Below are 11,418 nucleotides of genomic sequence, written 5' to 3' on the forward strand. Positions count from 1 at the left end.
AGTTTCTAGCGGGAACCGCGGCATCATCATGGTCACATGCGATGGGTTGTTTGTCAAAGTTTGTCCTAATCTTCTGAATTCAACAATTATAAACAACCGCCCCGGAACAACACCTAATGAACGAACACCGGATTTCCCAAGGCTCGCTGGCTAGTTGCGCACTGCTCTCTGCAGGCAGGCCGATCTGCCAATTATACTACAAATGAATGGCGTTCGCAAACTTTGGGGAGGCGGGAGCTCGTCCACCAGTTCACCAACACCACCAACACCTGTACCAGCAACACCTGTAACACCTACTAGCATATCGATAGCACCGTCAACCCTGCCTGCTTCCGAAGGTTCTCCTCTTACGACAACTCCGGGACTTTTCATCAAGAAAAACAAGAAACAGTCATCAGTAGCATCCGTCACTGACGCTGGGAACGGTAACGACGCCAACGGCTCAGACCGCTCGGCATCGCCTGCTTCATCCCGAGTCACTTCTCCCTTACGAAAACCAGTCCCAACCCCAACCCCAGTCCCAGGTCCCTCATCTCCAAGAATTTTACCCCCCCTACAATCAAGAACGTCTACCGCTTCAGGATGGAAACGTACCTCAGGGTTACTCAATATAAGAGACGACCTCCTCATGAGTCTTCTCACAAGCGAAGCAATCGTAGAAAGTCGCGAATGTGAGATCTTAAGCGGGGAAGAAGTCGAAGAACTCAAAAAGGTTCGATTTCCATTCATCCACTCGATCTGCGCCTTTATATTTAATTTAAATAAACTGTTTCTTTAGGAACACCAAATTCTTAAGATTCGGCTCGCTGCAGCACAGAGGAAGCTCAAGTTAGAAACAAAGATCCGCGATGCAGCTCTATCTCTTTCAAAAGTGAACATTGCACACAAGAAAGTCTCAAAAGCTACAGACGACCAGCTAGATGCTGCAGAACGCAGAGTCAACAGCTGCGCAGACGGAACTATGGCGCGTTTCAGAACGTGCAAACGAAGTCGAACGAAAACTTTTGGAACATCGTACAGGCGTGCTTGGTTTCTCTGTCGCCAAGATGGAGAGAAAGATGACGCCTAGTGGAGATGCATCGGGTTTGAACACGCCCAATAGGAGTTCAGCCTTTAGTCCCGTTACGACTACTTCTCCACCACCGAAAGCGCGATTCGACGGCGCACACCTATTCGCGGGCCACGCCGACGCACAAATACCCAAAGCCCCACCATCCGTCAATGACGTTGTCGCGCTCGAAGACAAGCTCCGCGCTGCAACTGAAGCCCTCAGCATTGCGAACCAGAAACAAGCTGAGATGGCACGCGAATTATCTCACCTCCGTCTCGAGAAGGAACAGATTGAGACGACGATGGGTATGGAACTTCAGACTGCTGAGGAAACTGTCGCTGCGCTAGAGCAAGAGTTTCCGCGTCTCGAGGAGCTGAATGCGAAATGTCAGGGATTACTCGAGGAACGTGCGCAGTGGGAAAAGGACAAGACTCAGTTGGCTGCAAGGGAAAAGGAGGTGGAGAGGCTGGAGAGGCGGTTGGAGGTCTTAGAGGAGCAGAGCAGCGAAGCAACTGAAATGGAACGCGCACTCTCAGACATGCAGGCAAAGTGCGACGCGGAACTGCAGAAAAAGGATGAGGAAGTCGCAGCGCTGAAGACGGAGTGGGAGGATGCCAAAGAGGAATGGGAGGCGGAGAAAGCTGTGATGGAGGAAGATAAACTTGCAGAGCTTGGTGCCCTCCAGGATGAGCTCGAGGATGCAAGAGAGGAATGGGAGGCGGAGAGAACTATGTTGGAGGAGAACAAATTCACAGAGCTTGGTGCGTTGCAGGATGAGCTGGATAATGCGAGGGCTGGTGGTGAAGCACGAGCAGAGTTGGATGAAGCTACCGAGACTACTTCGGACTATCATGCAGCTGCATGGTATCCAGATGTCCCCCGATACATCCTTGCAGGGTCTAATTGCCTCGGTCGCGTCACATCTTGAAACGCTAGCAGCTGCGCTGCAGGGTCATAGTGATAGGCATGCACGCCTTGGAGATGATCTGCGAGTGCACGTGGAGAATAACGAAGCCCTCTCAAAGGATCTGGACGCCGTTCGCCTAGAAAGAGGACAACGCACAACTTGAAGTCCAATCCCTTGAGTCACGAGTCAAGGTAACATTTTATCATTTCCCAGCATGACAAGCGCTCATATTAAATACAGGAACTCATCGATACCTCGTCAACACCTTCCGAACCCCCAGTCGAATACACAGGGGAAGCAGCAGACATCATTGCCATTCTCCAACCCATCTGGAACATCCTCCCCGCGCCCGAACTTCGCGCCTCGAAACTCAACAGCAAACGACACCTTCGAAACCCTTCCATGGTCTCGAACACTGGCGGATCATCCCCATTGCCATCGCCATCCAAATCCACCCTTTCTGACATGGACGTACGCGCGCTTAAAACTCTCTATGACACACGCCCCCAACCTCCTACTCCTACTTCAGCAACCAGCCGTTCACCCCAAAAGCAGAATAAAGGCACATTCAGCGTCGAAGCGTTTGTCTCGCGCGTTCAAGCGCTTGTCATAGATGATCGAGCACTAATCGACAGACTGATCCGATTCGCTCAAGCACACGACCTACTCAAGAAGAACGCAGAACGGGCTCAAAAACTTGCACAAGAGAGTAATACAGCGCTAGAGACGTATCAGCGGCAGGTATTAACGCTTGAGCGGCAGAATGCTTCTTTGGTGTCGAAACAGAATGCATTGTGAGTCTTTGTTTGCTTATTTGATTTGAGTGGATTTTTGAACGGTTTTGTTTGGGTAGGATGGATGAGATACGTGACCTACAGGACGCTATCGAACGTGCGGTCTGTGAGACCCGCGAGATGGAGATGCATGCTGCGGATCAAGCAGAGACGTGTCGACAGCTCACAGAGGCTAATAGCTCCTTGAGCGCTAAAACGCTTACGCTCGCTGAAGAAGCTGCTGCAGCGCCTGAGAAGGTACGCAAGCAGCTTGAAGCCCAACTTGCGGAGTGCACAGAAGCTTTGAGGAAGGCGAGAGAGGAGGTAGATGGGATGAGGATGTCGGAGCAGACACAGAAGATTGCGTTGTTGGACGAGCTTAATTCGGTTCAGACGGAGAATGGGAATTTGAGGGCGCAGTTGAGGGCGAAGAAGTGAGTGGGTTGGGTTGACATGCATATCTATGAGTGTATGAATCGTTACGATTTGTTAAATTTCTCGATATAAGTAGATATAGTTCCAGTGCTCGTATAAACGAGCCTGAAGTTCCCGCGCTGGCATTTTTTCGGCCAACGCGCTACTTATATACCAACATCATTTGTATTACTACTACACCTTATCGAACCAAACCTCGGCTCGGTCTTTCACAGTCGTGTGCGTTCGCTCCCTCTCTGTGACTTGACCCACCAGCCCGAACAAGCCAAATCCAACAACCTTTCCATCTTCCACGATGAACTCAGCCGTAGCCTCAGAGGTCCCTATTTCCGCTGTCTCAAAGGGTGTACTGTCGCGCCCATATCCTTCCGGGAACAACGAGGTGTACTGAATCACGAATGTATTTCCAGACCGATGCACGCCTCGAATGTGGGACGACCATACACGAGGCCACGCTGCGAACAGCTGAGGCGACTGAGGAGCGCTTGACTTTCCTGCATCTACCGTAGTAAAGTCAGAGATCACGTCTTGACAATACAGGGAGCTGCCGGAAGGACTGCAAAAGGTGATGGGTGGGTATCCAGCGCCGGCGTAAGTGCCCGAGAACTCTTCGAGTGCAAGTTCCAAATCAACGACGTTTTCTTGGATTGGTTTCTCCTCAGGCGTGTCGGGTTTACTGGAATGGTGATAGGTGAGTAAAAGGGAAAGGTATTTTGCAATGAAAAAAACGAACATCGGTGGTGATGGTTTTGACCGCAGGTTCAAAGCTGCGTCCATTATACGGTGTGAGATATTCACTACAGGTGTTGCTTTATCGCCAGCCGTTGGCGAAAACGACGACTCCAACATCGTCATTTGGAAGGAACGAGACTCGCGTGGAGAATCCTGGAACCGAACCTGTATGGTATACGATCTAATAATCCGACATCAGTCATCATGCGCAATAACGGGATGAATGTTCGTTACATCATGGCCCAGGTAAGAGTATCGGAACCAACCCATCCCATACCCTTCAATGGAGAGCTCAGGATCATCTGAGGCGCTGATGGATAAGGAGTATGACTGCGATGCGTTTCCATACACAGACAGCGGTATAACTGCGACATTGTTGTGCACACCCTTGTTGAGCCACAATGCAACCCATTTTGACTGGATGACAACAAATGTCTTCAGTTGTAAATCGAACGAAGGCGAAAAGCACCTGCCATATCTACGGCGCTCGAAATCACACCGCCTGCACCGGCCATCAGCGCTACCATCTCTTCTGTGAAACACTCGGGCAAGAGTCTCCCAGTGCTGGTCCATCCCTGAGTGAATCTCCCGGTGTTTCCAGCCTTTGCGGGTGAGAACGTGGAGGAAGACATTCCTAGTGGCGTGAAGATGCGATCCTCTACAAAAGAGGTGTACGTTTGTGCGGAGTAGGTTTCAATGATGTGTGAGGCTGTCGTGAACATCTGTTTGGAACATTATAAAGATGTATTTAGCGCTTTTGCCAAGATCGCGTTACCTTGTTGTTGTACGACCACTGTTCCCGGAGTTCAAAAGCCGGCCTTAGATAGCGCATGCGCGATACGTCATCTTTCGGGGTGTCATGTGGTCCATACGAGTAGTCATGACTAGCTCGGGCTCAATAGAATCTTGTGCTGGAGCGAAGAGTTTGAGTCGAGCTTACCGAGGAAGGCCAGATACATGAGAGAGGATGTCCTTTATATTAGCTTTCTTGGACGCCCAGTCATCCATCAATTGCCATTCTCCCGGAAGGATATCTTGTACCAAAGTGTGCCAATTGAACTCCGAGAGAGCAGGGGGAAGCGGCGTAACATTTCTTCCATATTCGTAGTCATCCATCAAAATTCCAAGAGCGCTCACGCAGAAAGCCTTGGACACAGACGCCATGTGGAATAACGTCTGGAAATTGCAGTTTCAGAACTCATACAGGAAGAAGCTTGAACATTTCGCACGTCTTCTGTTGTCTTGTCGCCGTCCTCTGTCATGTTTCCCCATGAACGAAATTCCGGTTCGCCGTACTTTGGGACGATTGCGACAGAAAGTCCAGTGATGTTCCAAATATCGAGGGTTTCCTGGATAGAGCTGAAGAGCTCTGAAGTGATGATCTGACCATTGTTTGCTCCAGTATAATCAGTTAAGAACGATAGCTGGGGAGGATAGATGAATGGCTGGCTCAAGAAGCCTAGTACTACACTCAGCAGTTTAGCCATGATGATGAGAAGGGGGTAGCAGAATGGTTACTCGGTTGGTAAAAAGTTTTGCAAGGTCTTGCGCTCGCACGAGACTAGAATAGCAAACATTGTGGGAGAGAGCTGAAATAAAAGATAAGAGGAAGCCTACCAGCGTATAATTATCTTCATGCCTACCGGACCGTCTTGACTCGAAGTCGTTCAACGATGTGCAATATCTGAGTTTGATGATTCGTATAGCCAAGATAAGAAAGCTGACAGCTGATCTTGGACCTGTGACTAGGTGGGCACCACTGTCATGACCAAACTTTCCCTTGTCGAAGCTCATTTAAAGTCTAGAAGGGTGACATACATAGGCACTGAATGATGGATTTCGGCCTCTGCCTGCATACAGGAGCGAGATAACAAGTGGCTCACCTCGGTCGAACTGGAACAGCACCAGCTGGTCCCCGTTTCTTTTGCTGAAAGCCAAGAGGGCGTGGCTATTGATCTAGGGCTTACTGTGGCAGTGCTTGGCTATGATGTGACGATCACAAGGTAGTGTCAGGGCCTCTGCATCATGGGCTTATCGTCGACGCGAATAGACATTTTCAAAAGGGCCGATCGCAGGTTGGGAACATGCATAGCCTTTCCGATTGCAGGGGTGATCTAGATGGCCTTATCTTCAGCTCCAACGAGTGTGTATCATTCAAGTTTGTTGTACATTGGTGAGCGGGAAATATAATTTGACCGAGGAACGTTACTTGTAGCGGCGTGACTACATTAGGCAATCATGACATGCTCCCTACCGGCCTAACTTCTTGCTTGACCTCGGCAAGTTTGTATATCAATCAATCAATTGAGAGGCGCTCGCTTGAGTTGCTCACTCCATTCCTTAAACTTCTCTTCACCTTTTCACCCCACCATCGCTTTGCGGGTGCATTGTATCCTTGCCCTTTGTCCTACCCTTTTTTGTTTTTTTCAATTCGGATTCAGTTTAGCCTCCCATTTCCGCCTACAATAATTCGGCTTTACTTTCACCATGCCTGTCAATTATCTCCACAAGTACGACAACTTTTTTGTCTCTCCTTCTTTGCTCACAAAATTTTACAGGATATTGGCTGTACCTCGAGCAACTTCAAACTGCGAGCCTGCTGACCCATCCAATACCATTACGGATCGCCTAAACACACTTCTCAACTCTTCTGGTTCAGGTTTTGTCTTGAGCCTCTGTCCTAGCACCCAGTATTTCATACAGGCCCCCATTCTTTTCGCTGCTCCCAATCAAGAGATCAGCACCCTCGGTCATCCCACGGATGGCACCAGAGCTGTCTTAGTAGTTAGCGGCGCTGTCACAAATGGTACTGGCCAGACGACCGCCGTTGATGGCACTTGCGCTAATTGCGACGGTATCATATTACGAAACATTCAGGTAAAATCATTCACACTCCATTATTTTCCCTCGAACTAACTGTTATCCCACAGATCAACGGCACGCGGGCTGGCGCGCCTGCCATCAACGGCGGTGCAAATATTGAAATGGGCGGTCCAAACTCGGGCCAGCTTATCGAATATGTTCATTCTTATGACCCCAGGAGCTGGTCATGTCTCCATGTCAGCGAGGGAACTTTGAATTGCAACAATGCTACCGTCCAGAACAACGATATTGGACCCGCCGGATCAGATGACTTCCAGCAGTGGGCTGACGGAATTAGTGTGGCATGTTCAAACAGCGTTGTTCGTAACAACATGGTCAATAATCCGACGGATGGAGGTATTGTACTATTTGGCTCTCCAGGCACTCTCGTTGAGAACAACACGATCTGGGTCGAGAACGTAAGTGATATCCTCCATGCCTTTTTGTTGGCTTCTCACGGTAATGCAGAACACACTGCTTGGAGGAATCAACATGGTCGACGTAGTGCCCTTTAGCGGTGATTATAAGGGAACTGTGGTCACCAACAATACCATTATGGGTGGGTTCGCCACCAGTCCTGACACAGGGTCGGCCACCGATGGTACAAACAACCAAGATGTCATCATCAAGTACGCGCAACCACTTTTTTTCTCATGTCTCGGCAGGGTGCTGACAATAATAATTTAGAATCGGAATTGCAATTGGTCCCCGAACTTGGTTCGGGAATGAGTATCTCAACAACGTCAGCACTGGCGGGACAGTGCTTAATAACAAGCTCACTGGCGCATTCAGCTATGGCATTGCCATATCCTCTGCAACCAATTTTACAGTAGAAAATAATGCCCTCGTTGGAAACACTTCTTTTATTGGGGCACGGGGTCCCAACTGCACCACTGGTGACCCAACACCTTCTCCTGCAGCCTTTGTTATCGATATCAACAACACTGCGCAGAGCACGACTCAGTCAAACTTCCTGGACAACACCAATGGAGACGCGTTAACCTGTGTTCTCCCCCCTGCTGGTGGAGACTACTGGCCATTCGGTGGGAACCCATCGTCTTCAAGTTCGCCCACTAGCCCCGAACCGTCGACGAGTAGTCACTCTTCAACTGGTAAAATAGTCGGTATCGTACTAGGTGTCATCCTTGGTATCCTCCTTGTGGCCTTCGTTGCATGGTATATCCGTAGATGGGCCGTCAAGCGTGCGGATGATCGCAATCACCTCAAAGCTACGCGGCACAATCAGAAGGGATATATTCGAAGCACGGAACAATTCTGAACCTCTCGTGCATACATTCCTACTTCTATCCACGCTCTATTCACCTGTTCTGTTCATTGTAACGTGGTACTTTTTCACAAACATTCTTCTGACGATCGATAGGTCGCCAGGTATATCTGTTCCCTACCTGGATCAATCGGGACGCTACTCAACCTTCATATTGTATTGCTTATAGCGTGTATCACGTGCATATCCGCCAGTACCTTCGAGTTCTGGTAGTACATACCCTACTCTTACATGCTACCCCCTTAGGACTTAGAGCTTAGAGTTTTACCCAATTTATGCTTTGATGATATTGTGCCAGTCAAATGTTTGAGAATGACTAAGCAGGCTGCTGAAATGGTGGCGCGGGTGATTTCAGTTCCATTACCCGCAACTCAACACGATCAAGTCGCTCGACACAAGTTCAGCCGCAAGTTTGTTTCTCTCTCAAATTCACGCAATCATGACCACAGAGAAAGGGTAAATACAAGCTTTATCTGTCTAATCATTGAGCTGATAGTCGTTCTAGGTTTCTTGGGGTCACACCACCAATCTCGACGGCCGAATCGACCGAGAGGGAAAAGGAGGTCACAGCGACCTTGATGGAGGAGCTGAGAAGACAGAATACTTTCGAGAGTGTGGAGGAGGCCCGGCTCAGGTAGGATCAATACTTTTTTGCCTTCATTGAATGTCGATGCGCGGACGGCTCTCCGAGAACCTCGTGGGTGCTGCGCTATCGTTGAAGATCATTGGATGCGCACTTCATGGTTCTCGGGTTGTTCTTCGTGTCTGGCCTTTTCAAGTGCATCCTCTGGAGAGGCAGGCGATGCTGAGGTCGCTTTCGATTTTCGCAGGGAAACCGTGCTCGGACGTGTAGCTGCCGTCGTCAAAAAATTTGTGTATGAGGTGTCCCTATCTCGCGGACTTTCGGAGGCAGCAGCGAACGCTGCTGGGGGGAAAATATTTACCTTTGGTTCATACCGTCTCGGCGTTCATGGACCTGGGTCCGATATTGATACTCTTTGCGTTGTCCCTAAACATGTATCTCGCGAAGACTTTTTTGAAAAGTTCGAGCCGATGCTTAAAGAACTAGAGGGTGCTACGGAGGTATCGGTGAGTTTGATCTGACAGTACTGGTTTCTGCGACATGGACCGATGATGACGACGATGATTAGGGTGTGCCGGAAGCGTACGTTCCGATTATCAAGGCCAAAATCTCGGGGATACCATTAGATCTCCTGATGGCTCGTCTGGCGCTATCATCTATACCAGATGATCTGTCATTGAAGGACGATAACCTTTTGCGAAATCTAGACGAGCGATGTGTGCGAAGTCTTGGAGGTAAATCTTACTTTCCGTATTGTTCGCTCGTATTCATATGCGCATAGGTTCACGGGTGAATGATGAAGCTCTGCGTCTGGTACCTAATGTTGAGGTCTATCGAGACTCGCTTCGATGCATCAAGCTCTGGGCCCAACGTGAGTTATTCGCTGTGTGAGGTGCCTTGCTGATGTACCGTGTTCAGGGAGGGCCATCTACTCGAATGTAAACGGGTTTTTGGGCGGTGTCGCATGGGCAATCCTTGTCGCCCGAATATGTCAGTTATATCCCAATGCTACTGCGGGGGCGATCGTTAGCCGATTTTTCATTATCATGTACCAATGGTGCGCCTGTTCATGGAAGTGTTTGAGTGCGTGTATGCTATTTATATCCAGGTCGTGGCCCCAACCGGTGCTGCTGAAACAAATAGAAGAAGGACCATTACAAGTTCGCGTTTGGAATCCAAAAGTATGCTTCGTTCATTCTAAAAAATAAGACACTCTTTTTCATTTGCTTTCCACAGCTTTATCCTGCAGATCGATCACATAGGATGCCTATCATCACACCCGCATATCCTGCAATGTGCTCAACTCACAATGTAACAGCATCCACACAGATGATCGTCACCGAAGAGTTCAAGAAAGGTGAGTGTCCTCTTTGTAATTCTGTTTCTGTGGTATTCTCAAGGTCGTATAGGAGCAGACATCGTGGACAAGGTCATTGTCGGGACAGCAAGTTGGTCAGAACTTTTCCAGAAACACGACTTCTTCCACAAGTATCGATATTACCTTCAAGTTATCGCATCAACTGGCACTGCAGAACTGCAGATCAAATGGTAAGAGTTCCTTCCGATGTACGTTCGGCAAGTCTGCAAGTCACGTCCAGGGCAGGAACTGTCGAGTCTCGGATACGGCAGCTGGTCATGAAGCTTGAATACGTCGATTCACTGATTCTCGCGCATCCATTCATCAAAGGCTTTGATCAAGTTTCACATTGTATTACCGAAGAGGAAGTGAGACAGGTTGCACAAGGACAGATCTCAGATCTCATCGCCAAGCGAACAAAAGCTGACATCGAAGGCCTCGACGGTGCGAGCACAGTCCATTCGACGACCTTCTACATTGGACTTCTGATCGAACCAAAGCCTCGTGCGTCCTCGATTCCCACATGGTTTCCTTGCGGAATGTCTGCGGCTCATCATATTTTCTGTTTTCAAGTTGGCGCTGTGGGCCCGCGGAGGCTCGATATATCATATCCGACCACCGAGTTTACCAAACTTGTCAAGATGTGGGAGAAGTACGATGAGGATACGATGGGAATTGTAGTGCGGAACATCAAAAGGTCGTGCAATTTGATGCGGCAAGTCATCCCTTCCGATCTCATTCATTTCACTAGTTCTGCTCTTCCCGACTACGTGTTTGACGAAGGCGAGCGACAACCTAAACAGGCCCTGAAACGCCCCAAAACAGGCAAAGTGGGTGGTTTTGGTAGTTCCCTTGAGCATGACTGACCTGCATCGCGATGTATGTGAAGGGATCGGGCAAGTCAAGCAATACCTCGCCTGATATGCCCAACAAGAAGAGACGGTTGGTACACACTCTTTCACATGTTTTTACCATTGATCTCGCGTGGCTGCGCGCTCAGCAGATCGGAGACAACACAAGATAACGAGAATGGTATTCCAGGCTTGTCATTCTCCAGCGCAATGCTACATGGCGAAACCAATGGCCTATATGCTCCTATCAATCGGGCCGTCAGCGAAATCAAGTCCCCTCAGCTTCCTCTTGGTGAAAACGCTGTTGTCGCCACGGGAGCGAAATAGAAAGAAGGTCTTCTCGCAACGGTGCTGGTCCCTTGAACAATTCTACCAAGCTCTAGCTCTGCTCCAGCTTGCTCGTTCCGGGGGGCATAGACCAGCTGTCGTGGCACAACAGCCCAGTTTTCATTGGCATGACCGTCCTGCAAGTGTTTGGTTTATTTATCCATTTTTCTACAGGGACTGAAGCACACGGCGAGATACATTGGGCAAACCTTCAGACCTCAACAGTGCAATACAGTGGGATGAGTGCTACACTTA

At 49.2% G+C, this 11,418-nt stretch overlaps 4 protein-coding genes across 4 annotated transcripts; 3 read left to right on the forward strand and 1 right to left on the reverse strand.

The window, feature by feature from the left end:
- Nucleotides 1–202: 202 nt before the first annotated feature.
- On the forward strand, nt 203–3,555 carry F5891DRAFT_1221126 (uncharacterized protein; the record flags this gene model as incomplete). Its single annotated transcript, XM_041369422.1, has 7 exons — nt 203–712; nt 779–871; nt 921–1,962; nt 1,991–2,043; nt 2,099–2,149; nt 2,199–2,752; nt 2,812–3,555. The coding sequence occupies 7 exons, from the start codon at nt 203–205 to the stop codon at nt 3,167–3,169; spliced, it is 2,661 nt and encodes an 886-aa protein (XP_041227233.1). The 3' UTR covers nt 3,170–3,555.
- F5891DRAFT_1187110 (beta-lactamase/transpeptidase-like protein) lies at nt 3,341–5,385 on the reverse strand (the record flags this gene model as incomplete). The annotated part of the gene is made up of 7 exons (XM_041366785.1): nt 3,341–3,842; nt 3,900–4,063; nt 4,133–4,315; nt 4,381–4,620; nt 4,674–4,782; nt 4,839–5,074; nt 5,128–5,385. The coding sequence occupies 7 exons, from the start codon at nt 5,383–5,385 to the stop codon at nt 3,341–3,343; spliced, it is 1,692 nt and encodes a 563-aa protein (XP_041227234.1).
- A 653-nt stretch (nt 5,386–6,038) lies between these two features.
- Nucleotides 6,039–8,348, forward strand: F5891DRAFT_1144197 (uncharacterized protein). Its single transcript, XM_041364967.1, has 5 exons — nt 6,039–6,408; nt 6,457–6,775; nt 6,829–7,179; nt 7,229–7,389; nt 7,448–8,348. The coding sequence occupies exons 1-5, from the start codon at nt 6,386–6,388 to the stop codon at nt 8,037–8,039; spliced, it is 1,446 nt and encodes a 481-aa protein (XP_041227235.1). The 5' UTR covers nt 6,039–6,385; the 3' UTR covers nt 8,040–8,348.
- Nucleotides 8,349–8,484: 136 nt separating this feature from the next.
- F5891DRAFT_1187112 (Poly(A) polymerase) lies at nt 8,485–11,163 on the forward strand (the record flags this gene model as incomplete). Its single annotated transcript, XM_041366786.1, has 12 exons — nt 8,485–8,501; nt 8,551–8,679; nt 8,825–9,134; nt 9,197–9,362; nt 9,410–9,499; nt 9,547–9,685; nt 9,737–9,809; nt 9,865–9,985; nt 10,038–10,176; nt 10,227–10,815; nt 10,875–10,927; nt 10,989–11,163. 12 exons carry the CDS (start codon nt 8,485–8,487, stop codon nt 11,161–11,163), a joined length of 2,001 nt encoding a protein of 666 aa, XP_041227236.1.
- Between the last annotated feature and the right edge of the window lie 255 nt (nt 11,164–11,418).

This window comes from Suillus fuscotomentosus (assembly GCF_016647785.1).
Source record: "Suillus fuscotomentosus strain FC203 chromosome Unknown F5891scaffold_20, whole genome shotgun sequence".
In the NCBI taxonomy this organism is placed as follows: Eukaryota; Fungi; Basidiomycota; class Agaricomycetes; order Boletales; family Suillaceae; genus Suillus; species Suillus fuscotomentosus.